A 22,110-nucleotide genomic window follows, 5' to 3' on the forward strand; every position below is an offset into this window, starting at 1 on the left:
CAGTAGGCTGCCTTTTTGTTTTAATGATTGTGGTCCTTTGCTTTACAGAGGCTTCTCGGTTTTAGGTTGCATTTATTTATTGTTGCTCTCAGTGTCTGTGCTACTGGAGTTATATTTAGGAAGTGGTCTCCTGTGCCCATGTATTGAAGGCTGCTTCCCACTTTTTCTTCTATCAGGTTCAGTGTAGTCAGATTTATTGAGGTCTTTTAATCCATATGGACCTGAGTTTTGTGCATGGGGATAGATATGGAGCAGAAGGAGCGAGAACATGAGGGAGAAAGTCAGGAACGAGAGGGGTGCGTTCACTCATGGAAACGGTGGGACAGAACTAATGGGAGATCACCAACTCCAGTTGGAATGGGACTGATGGATCATGCGACCAAACCCGTCTCTCTGAGTGTGGCCAACAGCGGGGGCTGACTGAGAAGCAAAGGACAATGGCTCTGGGCTCTGATTGTTCTTCATGGACGGGCTCTGTGGGAGCCTTCTCAGCTTGGTCAATCACCTTCCTGGACCTGGGGGGAGTTGGGAGGACCTTGGTCTTAGCATAGAGTGGGGAACCCTGATGGCTCCTTGGCCTTGAGAGGGAGGGAGGGGAGGTATGGGTGGAGGGGAGGGGAGGGAAGGGGGAGAAGGAGGGGAGAGAAGGGGGAGAAGGAGGGGAGGGAGGGGGGAGGAGGAGGGAAGGAGATGGAAATTTTTAAATATAAAAAAAATAAACCATGAGAAAAAAAAATAAAAAAATAAAAAAATAAAATAAAAATAAAAAAAAAATAAATGCCAACATCCAGTTATGCTAGCACCATTTGTTGAATATGCTTTCTTTTTTCCACTGTATAATTTTAGCTTCTTTATCAAAACTCAGGTGTTCATAGGTGTGTAGATTAATATCTGGATCTTTGATTTGGTTCCATTGGTCAACCTCTGTTTTTATGCCAGTACCAAGCTGTTTTCATTACTGTAGCTCTGTAATAGAGTTTGATATCAGGGATGGTGATGCCTCCGGAAGTTCCTTTATTGTACAGAATTGTTTTGGCTATCCTGGGTTTTTTGTTTTTCCTTATGAAGTTGAATACTGTTCTTGCAAGGTCTTTAAGTCTTTGAGAGTACAGGTGTTTTTAAAAATGACTTGATTATTCTCTGAATTTCCTCAATATCTGTTGTTATGTTCCCCTTTTCATTTCTGATTTTGTTAATTTGCATATTCTCTTTCTGCCTGTTCGTTAATTTGGATTTAAAGGCTTGTCAATCTTGCTGATTTTCTTGAAGAACCAGCTCTTTATTTCATTGATGCTTTGTATTGTTTTCTTTCTTTCTATTTTATTGATTTCTGCCCTCAATTTGATTACTTCCTGGCATCTACTCCTCCTGGGTGAGTCTGCTTCTTTTTGTTCTAGAGCTTTCAGCTGTGCTGTTAAGTAAGTAGCTAGTGTGAGGTTTTTTTTTTTTTTTTTTTTTTTTTTTTGCTTTTTGAGACAGGGTTTCTCTGTAGCTTTGGAGCCTGTCCTGGAATTGACTCTTGTATACCAGGCTGGCCTCACAGAGATCCACCTACCTCTGCCTTCTGAGTGCTGGGATTAAAGACGTTCTCTTCCACTTTCTTTACATAGTCACTTAGTGCTATGAACCTTCTTTTTAGCACTGCTTTCAAAGTGTCCCACAAGTTTTGGTATGTTGTACATTCACTTTTATTGAATTTTTGGAAGTCTTTAATTTCTTTCTTTATTTCTTCCTTGACCCAGTGGTGATTCAGTTGATTATTTTTCAATTTCCATGTGTTTGTGGGCTTTCTACAATTAGTGTTGCTGTTGAATTCTCACTTTAAGCCGTGGTGATCTCATAAGCTACATGGTGTTATTACAAGTTTTTGTAATTGTTGAGATTTATTTTGTTACTTAGTATGTGTTCAATTTTGAGACGGTTTCATGAGGTGCTGAGAAGAAGGTGTATTATTTTGTGTTCCGGTGGAATGTTCTGTAGATTTCTGTTAAGTCCATTTGAGTCATAACATTTGTTTTATTTCTCTGTTAAGTTTCTGTCTGGCAGTCCTATCCAGTCGTGAGAGTGGGGTGTTGAAGTCTCCCACTATTCGTGTGTGGGATTTGATGTGGATTTAAGCTTTAGTAGTATTTCTTTTAGAAATTGGGGTGCTGTTGTATTTGGGGCATAGATGTTCATGATTGAGACTTTGTCCTGATGGATTTTTTTTCTGTGACAACTGTGAAATGTACTTCATCTCTTTTGACCGATTTTAGTTTGAAATCTAATTTGTTAGATATTAGGATAGCTATACCAGCTATACCAGGTCCATTTATTGGAAAATCTTTTCCCAACCCTGTAGGCCATGTCTGTCTTTGAAGTTGAGGTGTGTTTCTTGTATGCAGCAGAGGGATGGATCTTGTTTTCTTAACCAATATGTTAGCTTGTTTTTTTTTAATAGATGAATTGAGTCCACTGATAGTAAGAGATATTCATGACCAGTGATTGTTAGTTTGTTCCTTTTATTTTGGTTTTGTTGTTGTTGTTGGGTTGGTATTGTGTGTGTGTTTCCCTTATTTGGATTTTGCTGGTGTGGGATTATCTATTGCCTATGTTTTTGTGGGTGTAGCTAACTTTCTTGGTTGAAGTTTTCCTTCTAGTACTTTCTATAGGACTGGATTTTTAGATATGTATTGTTTAAATCTGGTTTTGTCTTGGAATATCTTATTTTCTCTGTCTATGATAATTTAAGTTTTTTCTGGGTATGGTAGTCTGGAGTCTTGTAGTGTCTACAGAATGACTCTCCAGGACCTTCTGGCTTTCAGAGTTTGTATTGAGAAGTCAGGTGTAATTCTGATAGGTCTGTCTCTATATGTTACTTGGCCTTTTTCCTTTGCAGCTCTTAGTGTTCTTTCTTTATTGTGTATGTTTAGTGTTTTGGTTATTATGTGGCGATGGTACTTTTTTTTGGTGCAGTCTATTTGGTGTTCTCTAAGCTTCTTGTACTTTCATAGGCATGTCCTTCTTTAGCTTGAGAAAGTTTCTTTCTGTGATCTGTGCCTTTGAGCTGGACAACTTCTTCTATCCCTATCATTCTTAAGTTTGGTCTTTTCATGATGTTCCAGATTTCCTGGATATTTTGTGTTAAGAATTTGTTGGATTTAACATTTTCTTTGACCAATGAATCTATTTCCTCTATTGTATCTTCAATGCCTGAAATTCTTTCTTCCATATCTTGTAGTCTGTTGTATGCTTGCCTCTGTGGTTCCTGATCATTTACCCAGATTTTCCATTTCCAGAATTCCCTTGGTTTGTGTTTTGTTTATTGCCTCTATTTTAGTTTTCAAATCGTGAACTGTTTGCTTCTCCTGTTTTTTTTTTCTTTTAAGGTATTCATTAATTTCTTCCAGTTTTTTTGTTTGACTTTTCCTCCATTTCTTAAGGGATTTTTCATTTCCTCTTTAAGGGTCTCTATCATCTTTATAAAGTTATTTTTAAGGTCGTTTTCTTCAGTATCATCTGTGTTGGGATGTTCAGGGCTTGCTGATATAGAATCTCTAGTTTCTGGTGGTGCCTTATTTCTCTTTATGCTGTTGAATGTGTTTTTAGTCCTCAAGTTACATACATTTTATTTTTGCTTCTGCATATGGTATGTTTGGTCTGCATGTACATCTGTACCATGTATATGCAGAGGCTAGAAAAGGGCCTGGAATCAAACCCAGATCCTCTGGGAGAGCACCTTCTTATTAGTGTTTTTAACATGAAAGCTCATGTCACTGTGGTGTCATTGTAAGGCATCTGACTTTTGTTCATGGGCTCCCCAGTTGTGGAAATGTCAGGTTCCCATTTAGTGCAGGATGAGCACCATTGTAGAAGGAGCTGCGGCGGGCTTTTTCCCCACCACCTGGCTCCCAGCCGACAGCTAGCTTTACCCAAAATAATTACACGGAAACTGTATTCGTTTAAACACTGCCTGGCCCATTAGCTCTAGCCTGTTATTGACTAACTCTCACATCTTGATTAACCCATTTCTAATAATCTGTGTAGCACCACGAAGTAGTGGCTTACCGGGAAAGATTCTAGCCTACATCCGTCTTGGGTCAAAGAATGATGGCGACTGACTTACTTCCCTTCTTCCCAGCATTCTGTTCTGTCTACTCCACCCACCTGACCCAGCAGGTCAAGCAGTTTCTTTATTAATTAACCAATGAAAGTAACACATAGACAGATGACCCTCCTCCATCACACTATGTCCCATCGGTTCCAGGTCTTCCATCGACAGCGAGCCGGCCTTGGTCTTGGGCCCTCTGAAGTCTGCACAGGAGCTGCGGAGGGAACAGCAGCTGGCAGAGATTGAGACCCGCAGGCAGGAGAGGGAGAAGAATGGTAAAGAAGAGGGCGAGGAAGGCAGGGCCAGGCCTCCTGGGCAGGAGATGGTGGACGAGTTACAGGGCCCTTTCTCCTACGACTTCTCCTACTGGGCGCGGTAAGTGCTTGTGCTCTTCACCGTGTGTGCTCTTCCGTGGGATAGAACGAACCAGCCAGCCTCAACCCTTCTGACTCCTTCAGGTCTGGAGAGAAAATCACCGTTACACCCTCTTCCAAAGAGCTCCTCTTTTACCCCCCATCCATGGAAGCCACTGTCAGTGGAGGTACGTGTCCACCCCATGAGCGAGTGTCTTGTCTTTGTTTCTCTGTGTGCGTTTAAATGGGTTTTATGTTGTATTTGCACTGCCTTGTCTATAAGCCACCCAAAAGCCTCTTTGGTACTTGGTGTCACTAATAGATGGGCCCATGGATGGTTGGGTGGATGGATCAAAAAATGAATGGCCTAAATAAAGATAGCAGCCTCTGTGACTGTAGGGGAGGTGTTTTTTGGGGGAAGAACCCGTCTTCCTTTGATCTGATTGGTCCAGAAGGTAGAGGAAAAGCCATACCACTAGTCACCAAACCTACTTCAGCCTGCTGCTTTGTTATGTCCAAGTTTCTGGTCCCCAAGTGGATTCACACAGCTGGATTTCTGATGCAAATTACATAAAAGTTTTTAATTCAAACTTGAGTTTGGCTACACCATGCCAATGCAGTGGGTGAGGGAAGTGTAGCCCTGAACCCAGGGAAGGGAATTGGAGTCCTATGGTCTGGGGACTGGGTGAGGAGTACATAGGATAAGGAAGGTAGTTTCTGAACGCATTGGTCAGTTTTTGGGTGTGAAAACCTAACAAAGAGCGATTAGTAACTGACAAGTTGTCTTCAAGGACAGAATGCCTCCCAAGAACATCTGCACCTCATTACATTTTATGGCCATTTTTAGGGTATCTGTTCAAATTCCTGCTATGGCAGCGCATTTCTAGAGCTGATCTGCTCTCCCCCCAGCTCATTATGTGGCTTATGATGAAGCCACTTCTTTAAAATGAAGTTTGCAAAGTCAGGTCCTCACAACTTCTGAATGGTTTGGGTCATTTGGGTCTCTTGGTCCAGGTGTGGAGGGAAGGTCTCTTCCAGGAATGGGTTATCAGAGTGATTGCCTGTGGATCATTTGTGTGGTGTGTGTTTAGAATTGAGTAGTTTCTGGTGTGTCTACCCCTTGGGTCTGAGGTGAACAGCACCCCTCAGAAGATTTCTGGTGTCTTGTTCTGTCTCCGTCTTATTCTCTCGAGATAGGGTCTCTCACTAAACCTGGAAGTAGACTGGCTGCCAGTAAGCCCCAGCCATCTCCTTCATCTCCTTGCCTTCATCTCACCCCCTCCCCCCAGGTTATAGGCACATGGCGGAACCTAGCTCTTTACACGTGTCCTGGGGATGCAAGTTCCTGGCCTCACACTTGCAGAACTGCACCATCCCCAGCAGGAGCTTCTTATCTTTAATGTTACAGGCCTAGGCCCCTTTTCCAGAAAGCATTTTTTTGTTTCCTCCTCTAGAAAGCTGCCCAGGGAAGCTGATTGAGATCCATGGGAAGGCAGGCTTGTTCCTGGAAGGTCAGATCCACCCAGAGCTGGAGGGAGTCGAGATTGTCATCAGTGAGAAGGGGGCGAGTTCGCCCTTGATCACTGTCTTCACTGATGACAAAGGTGCCTACAGGTATGTCCCCAAGGAGAAGACACTGGCCTGGCCCCAGTAGGGAGGCCCTGAGGCAGGTGGTCTCAGGCTTCCTCTGTAGCTGCCAACAGCCATTGGAGTGTTTGGTTCTCCTTCCTGCAGTGTGGGCCCCCTGCACAGTGACCTGGAGTACACTGTGACCGCCCAGAAGGAGGGCTACGTACTGACTGCCGTGGAAGGAACTGTGGGAGACTTCAAGGCTTACGCCTTGGCTGGTGTAAGCTTCGAGGTAACGTGTTTCAAAGGCTGTTTTACTGAGGGTAACGAACCACACAGGAAGTGCAGAGTCCGTTTTACACATGTCACACATATTGTAGGCGCCACCGCTGCCAAATAGCGAGTTTCCTGTCCCCATGGTCTTCCACACTGATGGCGATGTCACTGCTTCTGCCAGTGAGTTACCATCTCCAGAGCATTTCTACAAATGGGAATGTGAGCCTGGTGTTCTTCACTCGGGTACACTGGGGAGACATGACTTTCACGTGGTTGTGTGCATTTCAGCTTTCACTTTTTTTGGAGGCAGGCTGTCTAGTCCAGACTCCCTGCAGTGAAGTGTGTCTTTGAACTCCTAGTCCTCCTGCCTCTGCCAAGTTCTGAGATGACAGGCATGCACGTCCACACCCAGTGTATTTGGGACTGGGGATGGTGCCCAGAACTTCGTGCATGCTGGGCAGGCATTCAGCCGCTCTGGCTGTCTCCCTAGGTCCTAGGATGTCACTCTCACATGCTGTGTGGTTGCGTGCTGTTGCCTCGTGTCTGTCTCTTGTCTGTTGTCTGTACAGTGTGTTGTACAGCATGGGCTGTGCCATAGTTGAGTGTGACAGTGTGTAAAGGACGTGACACGGAGACTGAAAAGCCACTGCTGAGTGTGGCTTAGACCAGAGTAAGGCAGTGCAGATGTGCAAGGACTGTGTGCACCATGGGTGAAACTCCTAGAATGCCTGAGGGCGGCACGCTCCAGCGAGAGAACACATACGGGCATTCCTGGAAGGAATTTCAGTGACTAGACAGACACACTCTGCTCAGGCAGCCACCAACAACATGCCAGCGTGGTCACCACAGAAATACTCTTTGGGGGAATGGAAATTGAGTCCAAATTATTTATCCATGGGGTGAACTTGTTTGCTGTGAAAAGACAATCTGCGGCACTGCCGTGTCAAACTGCCCGATACAGACAGCCAGAGAAGGAGGGCTACTGGGCTCACATCTCCATAGATCAGGAACAGAGGAAATGTCACAAGTCCCCTCCTATCACAACCCACTCCCTGCTACGGGGCTTCCTCTAAAACATCACCTGCCCATTGGGAACCAAGTGTTCAAACATGAGCCTGTGGTGACATTTGATATTCAGACCATAATGGCAGTCCCCTGTGGTCAGTTGCTCAGGAGAAGATGCACGTGTTGGGGACATTTTGATTGCTTCCGTTTTGTACCACAGAAATGAGCAGCTGGCCTGTGCTCTAGAGTAAACAGCAGCAAGGTGGCACTGACGAGAACTGGTGAACTAACTGTCGAGAGCAAGCCGCAGAGCTCCATGCACAGCCTGTCATTTCTGGCCCCCTCAGCATACCCACCATTGAACATGGGCCATAGAACGAGTTCTAGAAGCTTCCGTGCATTTTAGAGCCCCTTGTGGGCGGAAGAGCGATGATAGAAGGGAGCGCACCTGTGTGGTTTTAAGTCTGACTTTGCCCCGTTGTTCCTTTCTCCCCAGATAAAAGCTGAAGATGATCAGCCCCTCCCTGGGGTCCTCTTATCCCTCAGTGGTGGTGTGTTTCGTTCCAACCTCCTGACTCAAGACAATGGCATTCTGACGTTCTCAAACCTGGTAAGGCCGTGGTCGATGGCTCCCCTGTGGGACACAGCAGCGTGTGTGGCAGGACAGTGTGAGAACAGACTGGTGTGCAGTGGTCTAGGGCTCTAGCTGTGCTCTAGGACTCACCGCTAATGACCCCTGTGGTCTTAGACCTGCTCTTGTCAGCAAGGCAGTGCCGTCAGCTGCCTGACCACAGCAGCTCCTCCCTAGATAGACCTCTCCTTTCCACGGATCCCGCTTTTTCATGTGTAAAGGGGTGAAGTACCAAGTTTTCGTTCAAGGTGGAGTCCAAGGCCCTGGCCTTGGGTTCATGAAGTGCAGAAGCATTGACTTCACGCCTGGGACCTAGGCCACACCCTGCCTCTGCTTGCCCCGCCTCTGCTTATCCCCTGCTACTTGCTTACTGAGTCATTTCTAGTTGGTTATGCCAATTCTGATTCTTCATGAAGTTCAGGCGTGGCTTTTCTTTGCTGAGATGCTAATGGTGGTAGAGCAACTCCCTTTCCTTGCTGTGCAGGAATGGGCTGCCTTCCTGTGTCTGGAGGCTCTTATGCTCTGTCCTGGTTGTGCCCCATTGTGACTTTAAGTCATTCGCAGTGTGGCAGCCATCTCGATTGTGCCTGTCTCTTGGCAGAGCCCTGGCCAGTACTACTTTAAACCCATGATGAAGGAGTTTCGCTTTGAGCCGTCCTCACAGATGATAGAAGTCCAGGAGGGGCAGAACCTGAGGATCACCATCACTGGTTTTCGGACTGCCTACAGGTATGTGCCCCTCCAGGCTGTAGGTGGGCCTCACTGGGCTCTGATCTAGACCTGCCTCCCAGGCTTCACGTTGACTGAGTTTGGGGAGGAATTTGAGGTAAGGTGGAGACCAGAGAGGTGACTCTGCTCTTCTTGTGACTGGGTGACTGCTGCCCTCCCTCCAGTGTCCCCCATTTCCTACCTTTCAGGGTCCCCTACTTCCTGCCATCCCTCTAGGGTCCCCCACTTCCTGCCCTCCCTCCAGGGTCCCCCTCTTCCTGCCCTTCCTCCTGAGTCCCCCACTTCTTACTCTCCAGTGTCCTCCACTTCCTGCCCTCCCTCCAGGGTCCCCCACTTCCTGCCCTCCCTCCAGGGTCCCCCACTTCCAGTGGCTCACTTGCTGTCTGTTCACCAGCGTACTGTTTGAATCAGTCTGTAGAAGCTAGTACCTTGGTTAAAAAAAATTATGTTTAATGTTTTAACTATGATCACATTTTTAAAGAGGATTAACTATAACTCAAGTAGAACTTGTAAATGTTAGAAAAGAGTAGACAATGGAAAATTACCTTTCTTGGATGGGCATGGTGGTGCACACCTTTAATCTGAGACACAGGTAGCAGGTAAATCCCTGAGTTTTGAGGATAGCCAGGGCTACGTAGAGAGACCCTGCTTCAAAAAACCCAAATCAAATGGAGCCAAAACTAAACAAAAAATCCCATCAAATTCACTAAGTAAATAAATAAATGACCTTTCTGTTCTTTATTCCTTGATCCCTAAACTCACCTTCCCAGAGACATGCAGAATTTCCATTTTGTCAGTGCTCTCAGAGAGAGTCTGTGCTGTCCTAGCCACAGCTGAGTGGATATCCACTGTATGGGTGAGCAGAGGATACGTACAGACTCTGTGCGTGCACAGGCTTCTGTGGGTTTGTAAAAGCACTTTGGATAGTCAGAAAGATTAGTTGTAGAAAAATGGACCATTATGTGGAAGAAAATCCTTGTGAGTTATTTACATTATTGAGTGCTTCATAATTTACATTGAAGATCAGCAAGGATTAAGACAGTGTACCCTGTTCTGGCCTCCTGGAGTGGTCTTCCAAATGTGCAGGAGCAGTTGATAGATACAACCTGTCCTGCTGCTGGCAAGGTCCCCACAGAGCAGCTGTGCCCTGTAGCCCTGGGGATCGCAGTCTCTGTGCACAGAGGACTGAAGGAGCCTCGCTCTGCTCTGCTCTGCTCTTGTTGTACCAGCTGCTATGGCACAGTGTCTTCCTTAAACGGAGAACCAGAGCAGGGCGTCGCAGTGGAAGCTGTGGGCCAGAAGGACTGTAGCATCTATGGAGAAGACGCCGTGACAGATGAGGAGGGAAAGTTCCGGTTGCGTGGACTGATGGTGAGGCTGTGTGTGATGTCCCTGTGGGATAGTGTGGGTCGGCAGGATGGAGGTGGGACTCTAGAGTCCCCTATTCTAGCTGATGGGTGTGTGTTTGGCCAACAGACCTGCTTTGGTCTGTGGGAAAATAAGGCCTGTAAAGGGGGATTGGCTTGGCTTTGCCCAGAGTGCTTGTGGCGTGTGCCAGGGCTGTGAAACCAAGGGGCACTGTGAGTGGCTAAGGTGCTGGGGAAACAGCAGGGCTTGGTCGGGACTGGAGGGCACGGCACAGGTAAAGGCCTGTGCCTTCACACAGCTCCGGGTTATACGTGTAGTCACGTATAAATGCCATCACCGAGTGGTTAGAGCTCTTAAGGGAGAGTGGGACTCAGACAACCACAGATCCCCAGGCTTATTTTGTTGACAGGATTTCTTAACCACTGTCCCTACACAGTCCCAGTTCCTGATCTTTGGATGTTAACTAGTTAAAAAAACTTTTTGGCTTCACTGGCACAAGGAGCCACTTGTCTCTGGGGCCACTGAGCCATGACACTTTGGCTTTGGACTGTGGTACCTTCTTTCTGGAGTTGAAGTTGTTTACCTATGTGCTTGCTCATTTGTTGTTTTCAGAGTCCCCAGCAAGGACTGTGTGTGTGCTCTGTCTGTATAGTGAGGTGGCTGAGGGCTAGCACAGTGCTTCCCCATGCTCTGCTCTCTACCTTCTCCTGGTTTTAGGGTGAAAACTGTGTGCCACCTTTGTTCCCCCAGGGTCCTGCTGGTCTGCTTTGTTCTAAATTTGCACTTAACACATTTGATTTAATTAAACTGAACATAGCTCCTTGGTGGTTATTTCTGCTGCCACTCCCACTCCCACCCGTGTCATTGGTCCTCCTTTAGTGGCTGGCTCATGGAGGCCGCACACCAGGTGTGAGTCTTTGGTGGTTTGCCCTTCTCCAGAGTGGGCCAAGCTGGCGGTGCCTTCTTAGATGAAGGAGTTCAACTCCACTTAGGCTGCATTTGTTCATTTCACCTTGCTGGCCAGGGTGCCAGAGATGTGGAGACTTCTCCGGAAAAAAGATGCACCTTTAGACATGACTGCTGTCTCAGGGCAGCTTCATGACCAGAATCAAGCTGAGGAGGGAAGTCAGGGCAGTGCTGCCTGCTGGCTTGCTTCTCTGACCTTTTTCTGCCGGTTTACTGGCTGTGCCTGAACTGATTTTTCACCTCCACCTGCGACCCCGTGGACCCACAGTCAGTACCCTGCCAGCCACTCAATCCTGCGGCCCCGGCTCTGCTGCTGCCATGATATGTAGGTTTAAACTAAGTCTCTATCGTTCTACTTACCAGTAGAGACTTGGAATTCCGTCAGATGTGGGAGTGAAAAGCTGCTACATCAGAGAGGCCAAGAAGCAAACAGCTGACCTTTGCTGGAGACCTAGCAAGAGACATGTCTCTCCACTTAACCCAAACAGAAAAGAAAAATGCAAAACTCCAAGTCCCACCCTACACTTTCCTGTGTTTTTCTATCCATATTTCTGGCTCCTCTGGACTCTCTATGGCTAGTTCCTGTCAACTCGTTGCTGGCTCCACCCCCTGAACCAATGTTGATTTTATTTAATTAATGCAAACACAAACTCAGGGTTCACAGTGTGACTGAATGTCCCACAACACTTCTCCCTGGCTTGCTCAGCCTGCTTTCTTAGAGCATCCAGGACCACCAACCCAGGGATAGCACTACCCACCATGGTCAGGGCCCTCCCCCTCAGTCACTAAGAAAGTGTCCTGCAGAATCACCTGCAGGCAAAACATATAAAGGCCGTTTCTCTTCCTGAATGACTCTAGCTTATGTCAGGTTGGCATAGCTGGCCAGCACAGCTGCCAAAGACTGTAGGCAAACCCTTGGGACAACTAGCCGAGAGTCGAGAGGGATTGTAGCCTGGCCCTGTCAGTGGCAGTGGTCATGGTTTCCAGATTTAATAGTTCATCCCTCCTCTCTCTGAGCCTCTGCCCTTCAAAATACAAATAACTGACTAGAACTTCCAGGCCTCATTGAACACGTGTCTAATTGTGTTCTTACCTTTAACTGGCTTCACAGTGTTTTATTTTAAATAATGTTTTATTCTTTGAGTATTTCATATAATGTTATGATCATATTTTTCCCCTTTCTTCCAGATCCCCTCTCTCTTCCTACTCACCCAATTTTATATTTTTTTTCTCCTTTCAATACTTCCACTGTTGAAATAAAGCATGTGATTCAGTCTGTACTGGCTGACTCCCCTCCCCCCCCCCCCCCCAGCTGAAATAAAGCATGTGGTTCAGTCTGTGCTGGCTGACACCCCTTTATCCCCAAAACTAGCAATTGCAAAGAACCTCTTGGTTACGGCTGGTCTCTATTCCCACTTCTCCATGCTGGGTTTTGTGTGGCTTGAGCTGTGGGTCTTCGGCATGCTGTCACAGTCTCCGAGTGCATCTGTGTTTCCCTAAAGTCATGCTCTACCCCTGGCTCTTAAAGTCTTTCTACCTCTGTTCTACATAGAGCCCTGGACACCGAGGGGGAGGAAGGGTGTGATATAGACATCCAGGTAGGGCTGAGCACTACCAGTTGGGGATTTCCATGTAAATTACCATCTACAGCAGGAAGAAGCTTTGCAGTCCTGGGGTTAGTGAGGCCTGATCTATGGCTATAGCAGTCTGTCACCAGGAGTCATTTTATTGCTATGCTCATTTACATTATAATATAGTAGGTTCCCCTAGGGCCTATGTTCTTAGCTGTTTTAGCAGTGTCAGGTCTGGGCTCCATGTTGTGGAACAGGCCTTAATAATAAAAATAATAAAGTAAAGTAATGAGGTGATGGGTCACTCCTGTACTGTTGGGGCCACTTTTGTTACTGCAGCTTGCAGGGTTTGTAGCTGGTGAGACTGATGATTACTGTACACAGCACCTTCCAGCCCTAATAATGCTAGCTAGTAGGGGTGGCGCTTCAGGTCAGTCTTCCACGTCCTGTGGTGTAAGTATGTGGTATCTCAGCTATAGGGTCTTGAAGTTCTGGAAGGTAACCAACAGCGTGGGATTATGTTTGGGTATCTAAGTAAAAAGATTCATTGTCTCTGTAAAGATCTTATATGCTCTTTGTAGAATTCAAGCAACATATAAAAAAGAACATGACCCTAAAAGGGAAAATGGCCTAGAGGCTGCTGGACACACAGCAGTGCTCAGAGCCACATAGCAGTAGGAGAGCAGAGATCCAGTCTGTGCTGGTTTAAAGGTAGCTGTGCATCCTGGTGTTTTTCCTCCTGGAGGCACACACCTGAGACTTTAACCCACTGCTGGAAGTTGATACCAGAGCTTTTCCAATATTTCAGTCCTGTAAAATTGAGTAATAAACAGACATAAACAAGAACATTTATTATTATTGGTAGTAGTATTAGTATTATTTATTTATTTAAAAGGCCTCAAATCCTGCTTCCCTGAGATCAATCCTGCCTGCCTGAGATCCTGTCCATTTTAAGGATCAGCAGTAACAACTGGACCCATGTGTAGGTCAAGAATGGGTGAGCACAGAGGGAGGAAGAGTCTAGAAGGATAAAGACAAATGCTTGACATCGGGGAACAAGCCACATCTAGTCTTCTGTGAGTCAGGGAGTGTGAGTGAGCTGAGCTGGAAGACATTATAGCCCCAATGGCATCTTGTTAGCAATGTGCTTCTAAGAGGGTCTCCTTGGAAAGTGGGCTGGGCAGAGATGCACTGTGTGGTGACCACTTGTAGCAAAGCCACTCTCAGGTCATGTGTGACAGACTTTATAGAGAAGTAACAGCTGGTATCTTCATAGCCAGGGTGCATGTACCATGTGCAGCTGAAGGCTGAAGGCAATGACCACATCGAGCGGGCACTGCCCCACCATCGGGTAATTGAGGTGAGTATCACTCCTGCCCTGACTGTGCCTTTGCTTCCCTGGTCAGAGACCCATTAGTGCTCCTCCGGGATAGGGCTGTAAATCCCAGTTCAGACAGCATCTTTTGGTGTGGGCTTTTTTTGTTTATGTGTGTGGTGTGCATACATGTACACACATGAAGATGTGTGTAGAAGCCACAGGTTGATGGACATTCTCCCTGATTGCTCTCTGTTTACTGAGGTAGGGTCTCTTGCAGAACTTGGAACTCACGGACTAAGCTAGCTTGGCCAGCCAGCTTGCCCTGGGGATCTTTGTGTCCCCTTCTTGAGTGCTGGGGTTACAGAATAGCCACCACGCCCACCTGTCTTCCTTGGTTTCTGGGGATCTCCACAGCTTTTAGGAGAGGTTCTTTTTAAGGCTATTTAATATAGTTTATTCTTTGAGAATTTCATATGTATATACAATATATTTTAATCATATCCACCCTTCCCTCCCTCCCTCCCTCCCTCCCTCCCTCTTTCTAATTCCTCTCAAACCCCCTCCCAAGCTCCTGTCTTTTATTTCAATGGCCCCTAAGTCAGTGCTGTCCATACACATACATGGATGTTTGGCTATCCATTGGAGCAGGGCTGCCTGCCTGTGGCCACACCCCCAGTAGCTCCTGCGCTGGGTCTTGGGCTCCGTCATTCTGTCCTGCCATCTGCTACAGTGTTGACTGGCTTGTCATGTGCAGCCGCTATGAGCTCATGAGCGCACTGACCATCTCATGCCCAGAGGTAGCACTTTATGACTGTCCTTCCCACAGTGTCCCCGAGTCTTAGAGTGCTGGTGGGGAGTTGATGCAGATATGCCATGTAGTCACGAGCACTCATGGTCGCTTGTTCTTGACTTTAATTAGCTATGAGTCTCTGTGCTGACCACTGCCACTGCAAAGGTAAGCTTCTTGGCCAGCAGTAAGAGCAGCGTCCATCTGTGGCATAAACATAAGTATTCAGAGGGCCGTTTGGCAGCATGACTACTTGGTAACACAATAGTGGATTTTCCTTTAGAGCCTGTAGCCTCCCAGCTATGCGCTTTTGAACCAGGTCACCACAGGAGGTGCTCAGACACCATTAAAGTGCTATTCTTCCCTCTGGCTAGACTGGAGGTTTCTGGGCATAGAACTGCCTGGAGAAGCCTGAAGGCACTGGGCATAGAGCGGGTGGGCTCTGTGGGACTTGTGACCTGAGGACTGGGTTGATGATCTGCCATTTTAAACAGCTGGGCGCCTGCTGCTCACACCGGAGTGCTTCATGATCTGCCTGTCACCCTCTGGTGGCTCAGGCCAGGTTCTCGGGCAGCGGTGCAGACTGTAGTCAGGCAGGGTTCCACGTGCTTTCGCATGTGTTGGTGGGCAGTGAAGACTTAGAACAGAAGTACCACACTTGTGTCGTGCCGTGTCTGTGGGCCAGGTGACCGCGGACGGACCCATTCCTTTCCTGGGATGGGCAGGAGCTCCTGCAGATGCTCAGTGCAGCCCTGTCTCTTCAGGTTGGGAACAATGACGTGGATGACGTGAACATCATAGTCTTCCGGCAGATCAACCAGTTTGACTTGAGTGGAAATGTGGTCACTTCTCCTGAGTATCTTTCTACTTTGTGGGTAAGACCAGCACCTCTCAGGTTTAGCAGGAGACATGTTTGTCCCAGCTAGGTCTGGCTTTAGCTTACTACAGAGGGAGCTGCCAGACAACTACCACACCTGGATTTGGGACTGATTACCAAGTGATGGGAGACTCCAGTTTGGGGTAATAACAAAATGTCAGCCCTCAATCTGGCCGATGGCAGTAGAGCCCCATGAAGGCTCAGCACCGTGGAGTGCCCACTGAAGGATGACATTAGACAGCCTCATACAGGCCACTCTGACCGAGTCAGGCAGTCTGGGAGCTGCTCATCTTGCTGTCTTGACCACACATAGCACTCCCATGTCCCCAGAACCTTTCTCGAGCTCTGACAAAATCCACAGGAAATGGAGAACTTTTATAAAAAGACCTATGATTTCTGGGAAGGTCTGGGCATTACACTTAGAACGCAGTGAAAGATTTGGCCTCTGACTTTGCTCTTGGCACTGGATGTAGTTGAGACTGGATGGCATCTGTGTGGGCGGGTAGATAGTGCCAGAATGCTCTGAAGGTAAGTGTGAGCTGAATGGTCACACTTCTGCCAGGGAGGGGCTGGTACAGAGGTGAGGATGGCACCACAGCCTAATGTTACCTGGTTGTTGCCATGCTAGAATTTTGACTCAGGGTTCAAATCACTTTTCAAGTTTTTAGAAAAACTAAAATCAGAGCCAGCTGAAATCACCTGTTTTTTAAGGCAGCAAATGAATTAATATTTACCTGCAATACTGAATACAGCCAAAGAGCACAGACATGGTCCTGGCATGGCCTGGGGGCAGGCAAGAACTGAGTGCTCATAGCCTCTGTTGTGGGCCAGGACTGTGTCTCCCTCCTGCACTCCGTGGCTGCTGTACCTGCAGGTCGGTGCAGAACTGAAGCTACAGCACACACTGTAGTCAGGTCCCGGGGTGAGATGAGCTGGGTGAGGCTAAGTCTGTAAGGCCCTGGGTGCCTTCAGCTCTGGAGCTCTGGAGGCTTGGGCCTTTGTCCTCAGAACTGGTGGCATTGTTTATAGTGTGCTTTTTTGCACACTTGGCCTGTGGAAGCTGTTTTTTTCAATCTTTGTCATGATGGCATTAATGTCTGTTTAAAATCTGCCTGAACTTGCCTTCTCTGCATGGCTCACACCAGAATCTGTATCCTGAGGCCTGGTTGGTCACATCAACCACATTTTCCCATCCTGCCTGAGAGGTTGTCCCCATGTGAATGACACCACCTCAGGGTCATGAGCACCTGCCCTCTCCCTTTCTGTCCCCAGGTGAAGCTGTTCAGAAGCGAGAATCTTGACAACCCCATCCAGACGGTGTCCCTGGGCCAGTCGCTCTTCTTCCACTTCCCACCGCTGCTCCGAGATGGCGAGGTAATGCCAGGCCCGGGCACCCGAGCCTTATTAATGACTCAGTTTAATCACTGCTCTTCAGACATGAACCCTGTTGAGCACAGGAGGGTGGGCCCTGCAGGGGTGAGTCTCTCAAGTCACTGGTTTTCTGTTTACAGAAATAATGCGTATTTTAGCAGGAGATTTTGAAATTAAAATCATCAGACATAATTCCAGCATCCAGAAATAAGGAGCGAGAGGGGTAGATTGGTTTCCTTTGGGTTTTTTCAGTGTGTGTATGTGTGTGTGTGTGTGTGTGTGTGTGTGTGCGCGTGCGCGCGCGCACACACGCACCAAAAAGTACAGGTATTCTGCTGATTCAGAGCTGCCTCTGCTTGGCACGTTGTTTGTGATCTGTGCTTTTCAGGGAAGGAGCTGCCATCTCTCTGCTCTTTGATTGCATGCCACCCGGTAGTTGCTCGCGGCTCTGCTGTTGGCAAGTACTGTAATTGAACCAGGGCACCCCTCACTCCTAGTGCTCTGGACCCGCTGCCCATCTTTCTCTTGGACTCCTTGGTCTCATGATGGTGCTTTTCTCCTGTGTGGCAAGCCGCTTACTCCTCTCAGGTTTTCCCCTATTGCTATATATTGGACCAGGGCCTCACATGTGTCTGGCAAGCTCTGTCCCACTGAGTGGCATCCAGGTCTCTGTGTTTGACAATTACAGTGTGTCTCTAAGTTCTACCCATTTGGCATTTTCTGGACTTTGGTCTGGCTTTCTGTCCTCCACCCCAGAGTTGTCAGTTGAGCGCCTTTGCAGAGAACTTGGTTTTGTGGCTTTAGCTTGGGGCTATTCCCTGTGAGCCTAGGGTGTGGTGTTCTATCCTGTGGCTCCTTACTACCCCAGTGGGGCTGCTACATGGTGCCCTTCCATGTGTGTGCTAGTGGCAGCTGTCATGGAACAAAGGTTGTGCCCACTCTCTCCACACAGTATTATTCCCTACCTCTGAAATCTCTGAAAATAGGGGTTATCACTCTTGTCTTCCCATTGTCGTGGTCAGGGTGCCTGAGTTTGACAAGGCATTTTCACCATGACCATTGTAGATCTGTTAGTTTTCTAGAACTTGCCAGTCATGAGCCAATTAAGTCACATTCCCAGCTCTCAACCTTGTTTTACGTTATTGCCGGCATCCATGGCTCCATCACACCCTTTTCATCAGAATCACCTGTAAGAACCTGTGTGCTCTTGGAGGACTGTGATTTCCCAGGTGGAATGTGTTCATAAAGAAGTGCTGAGGCCCAGACAGTTGTCAGAAGATGCGGGCTCAGAGCCGCTGAGGCCTATGACTCTTACAGCCTGAAAGTTAGTGACCTTGAGTTGGATGCAGATTTGGGGCTTCTTTACAAAACGTACAGTGCAGTGCGTGGCTGCATGTGTCCCCTGCTTTGCCTGAGCTGTCTGTCCTACACCAGCAGAACTACGTTGTGCTTCTGGACTCGACGCTCCCCAGATCCCAGTACGACTACGTCCTTCCACAAGTATCTTTCACTTCAGTGGGCTACCACAAACACATCACTCTGTTTTTCAGTCCCACGGTAAGTAAGAGTGTGGCGGGCATGAGCAGCGCTATCTGCAGGATTCCTTGGCTCCCCCTAGGTTGTTTTCCCTTCTTGGATCTCCCTAGACACCGTTCTTCATTCCCTGCACTGGTGCCTGTTATGAGAAGCTAGTCATGGGGCGGGGGGTGGTGTTGAGGGAGACACCATTTTCCTATGGCTGGTGTCACTGCATTCCTTCATTAGGACACTCCCATCTGTAGCTTCACAGGTAGTGCAGAGGACACAGTCAGCAGGCATGGATACAGTAGAGCCCGAATAGTTTGACCAGTACATGCAAGGGAAAACAGCAAACAGGTTGACCATGGGTGAAGAATCTGGTCAGTTTTCAGCCGCTGTGGTCGCCGGCTTCAGTGTCAACAAAGCTGGTGTGTGTGCTCTACATTCAGGAGATCATTTGGGTTGGTTTTGGGAGCTTGTGTATGGTGGAGTCACTGAATTTAGTAGCGATGTCAGTGGTGGAAGAGGGGGGTTCCAGGCCCAAGCTCAGGTGGGGTCTGAGTGGAGCCCCAGAAACTGTATTACAAAAGAGAAGTCATGCCATTGAAGCGGGTCAGCAGGTAAGTATTGTGGACATCACTGTGTGGGAACAGGTTCTTGTGAGTTCGTCAAAAGAAGGCTCGGAGACACCTTTAGAATGAACTTAGCCTTTGGAGGCCGCAGGGGTCCCCTCCCTCAGTGGACTGAAGCGCTTTCCCTTTGCCCAGGGCATTTTTATTTCCCCACATTTACACTTTAGCCAGTTGATTTCCATATGCTCAGAACAACCCGACTGAAGCTTCCAAAAATACAACCAAGTGCAAATTCTCAATAAATCATATCACAGTTTTCTGGGTTCCTCCGAACCAAGTTTTGCATAGGGTTTGTATCCTTAGGGAAACTCTCAGACAAGATTCATGTAGGGTGACAAAAGGCATCTGTGACACAAAGAATGGTTAGGGCTGAGTGCTAACTCCCCAGCTAGGCCAGGTGTGGCCCAGCAGGGTTTAGGGCTAGTTGCTAACTCCCTGGTACCAGGCCAGCAGGAAATTCGGCTATAGGTGAGGGCACTCACCACCATGCTTGATGACCTGAGTTCAGTCGTGGAACTCAGCAGTAGAAGGAGAGAAGCAGCTTTCACAGGTCATGCTCTGACCACACATGCATGGCACATGCAGACATACACTTTAAAACACACATACTCCACACTAAATAAATGTAAAACATTCTTTTAGAAAAAGGAAAACCTCACTTTACTGCTATGGAGTTGGTCATTGCTTCTGGGGAAAGTAAGAATTTATGTTTCTTTGAGATGCCTGGGGGTCGCTAGATTTCATAGCTCCACTGTTCTCCGTGTGTGGAGGCACAGTGTGTCTTAAACTGCTCAGACTACTAAAAAAATCCACATTAGACCAGGGGGCTGTCCAACAGCATCTGCTCCTCATAGCGGTAGAGGTTGGGATGCACAGTGAGTGCCAGGCCCACTCTGCCCCATACATGCTGCGTAGATGGGTGAGTCAGTTCCTCTCAGCCTGACTTAGGAGGGCGCTGACCCCACTAATGAAGGCTCTTCTCTTACTTAATCACCCCCTAAAATTGGTGTCTCCAGACCTTTTAGTTGGTATGTCACATTGGTTCAGAAGTGACAGGTCTCAGCAGAGTAATCTGGGGGAGACAGTGTTCACAGCCAGCAGCAGTGTGTCAAGCTCCTCCCTGGTGTGGACATGCAGCTTGCTGTGGTTTTCTGCTCTCATACGTTCTTTGGAGTGTTTGACAGTCTGTCTTTGACTGACAGACTGGAGTTGCTGAGTCAGGGATGTAGCTCTGCTGGTAGAGTCCTTGTCTGGCACACACAGAGCTCTGAGTTGGATACCCAGTCGTAGCAAACAGGCATGCTGGTACAGCCCTTTAATCTTAGCACTCAGGAGAGGGGCAGGAAGGTCAGAGGTTCAAGGTCATCCTCAGCCAAAGTGAGTATACTTGTGCTAGTAAGAGAGAGTTCCAGATCTATGTCTCGGGGGTTTGCAGGGCTCAGGTGGTTCACACCCACACCCTGGTTAGTTTCTTTTTGGATACCAAGGGATGATGGGTAATCTTGGGTACCAGTGTGGTTGGCGGCTGAGTGGTTGAAGCTCTGGATGACAGTGTTGAGTGTGAGAACTCACAAGGTGTCATGGCTCTCTGTTGCAGAGGAAGCTACCTGAGCAGGACATTGCGCAAGGGTCCTACATCGCCCTGCCCCTAACACTGCTGCTCCTGTTGGCGGGCTACAACCATGACAAGGTAGGGAAGCTGAGCTGCATGAGAAGGCAGGTGTCAGGAGATAGACCGGGAGTATGTCCAGTGTCACAGAAGTTACAGAGGGGACCAGGCAGCTGTCCCGGGGTCCCGATGTCTCCTTCGGGGGTTATTAGCTCCAGTGACATCATTTCTAATCCTCAGGCTCAGGCCCTGTCTAGGGAGGTGCTGCCCAGAGAGGTAGTGGATTAAAGCATCTGGAGTGGAACATCCCGGCCACCGTCCTGCAGGCCCTGGGGCTCACGGTCTCTTTCCTTCCAGCTCATTCCTTTGCTGCTGCAGCTGACGAGTCGTCTCCAGGGAGTCAGAGCACTTGGCCAGGTGTCCTCTGATAGCAGTGGCCCAGAGGACATGAAGAGACAGACCAAGAAACAGAAGACCAGACGCACGTGAGGAGGACTGAGGCCCGTCCCTGCGGATGGCACAGCCAGGGCTACCACCTGCCTGGGGACAAAGGCACATGCTCACTCTCTTCAGGCAGGCCCTGGGCCCCGTGACCACTCCGTTGGTGTCCTGCCTGTCTGTCCTTTCCTGTGTAGCCCTGTGGTGCAATGCGATGAATGGACCCTCCTGTCACCCTGCTGAACACAATTTATTTTCTGAGTTGAAGATAATTTATTATTATTATTTTTGTCAGAGAAGTATTTAAGCCTAGCTGGTGGCGTGAGACCGTAATTCAAATCTTCCACATATGTTTGCAAGAAGAGTCCAGTAAACATGGCATTTGTCTGCATGGTGGACTTTCCCCAAACTCCCCTCTGAAGTTGGCCCTCTGGAAGCTGCAACAGCATCTGTCCACACCAGAAGGATCTGTCAAGAGCAGGAATGAATAAAGTCACCCACTCATTTACGATGTAGCTCATCTCAGATAATCTTCAGGGGCTTGACGTAGTGCTGAATGCTTGCAGAACATGTGGGCATTCAGCCCCAGTGACTCCACAGAAGCCATGGGGATTATGGCACAGCCAGCCTGGCTGAGCTCAGGCTCACTCTTCTCCCCGGGACACATAGTTTCAATTCTAGATTCTAGAGAAGCCAGGAGAACTTCATAGTGCGAGGCTTTAGAATTCTTTTACTTCTTGGTGTGTGTGTGTGTGTGTGTGTGTGTGACAGACCATTGTATGGGTTTGCTTGCTGCACAGGGCTGGTGAGTCACACGAGCCTCTGGGGCAGATGAGACATGTTTCCGACTCACTCCCAAGTGGACACAGCAGGGAAAGCACCCCTTAAAGTTTAAGGGGCTTTAAATGTCAGTGGGCTCTGCCCCACTCCAGAAGGGCCGTTGTGTAGCAGCTTCACTGCGTCACTTGTGAGTTACATTGATGGTGGTCAGCCTCCTTTCTC

The 22,110-nt window shown here is 48.0% G+C and overlaps 1 protein-coding gene across 2 annotated transcripts in view; it reads left to right on the forward strand.

Annotated features, from left to right (window-relative positions):
• LOC119802783 (nodal modulator 1) overlaps window positions 1–21,623 on the forward strand; it is a 59,676-nt gene extending 38,053 nt beyond the window's left edge. Inside the window, exons 19-31 of one of the 2 annotated variants that reach the window (XM_038313918.1) lie at window positions 4,247–4,465; window positions 4,549–4,631; window positions 5,898–6,057; window positions 6,178–6,304; window positions 7,790–7,903; window positions 8,526–8,653; window positions 9,883–10,024; window positions 13,835–13,918; window positions 15,428–15,538; window positions 16,813–16,914; window positions 18,346–18,468; window positions 20,659–20,751; window positions 21,028–21,623. In XM_038313918.1, the coding sequence (XP_038169846.1) occupies window positions 4,247–4,465; window positions 4,549–4,631; window positions 5,898–6,057; window positions 6,178–6,304; window positions 7,790–7,903; window positions 8,526–8,653; window positions 9,883–10,024; window positions 13,835–13,918; window positions 15,428–15,538; window positions 16,813–16,914; window positions 18,346–18,468; window positions 20,659–20,751; window positions 21,028–21,159 (1,618 nt within the window). In that variant the 3' untranslated portion in view covers window positions 21,160–21,623. The remainder of the gene's footprint in view (window positions 1–4,246; window positions 4,466–4,548; window positions 4,632–5,897; window positions 6,058–6,177; window positions 6,305–7,789; window positions 7,904–8,525; window positions 8,654–9,882; window positions 10,025–13,834; window positions 13,919–15,427; window positions 15,539–16,812; window positions 16,915–18,345; window positions 18,469–20,658; window positions 20,752–21,027) is intronic. The other variant, XM_038313919.2, reaches the window with a different exon arrangement.
• The last annotated feature ends 487 nt before the right edge of the window (window positions 21,624–22,110 follow it).

The sequence above is a fragment of the Arvicola amphibius genome, chromosome 12 (genome assembly GCF_903992535.2).
Source record: "Arvicola amphibius chromosome 12, mArvAmp1.2, whole genome shotgun sequence".
Lineage (NCBI taxonomy): Eukaryota > Metazoa > Chordata > Mammalia > Rodentia > Cricetidae > Arvicola > Arvicola amphibius.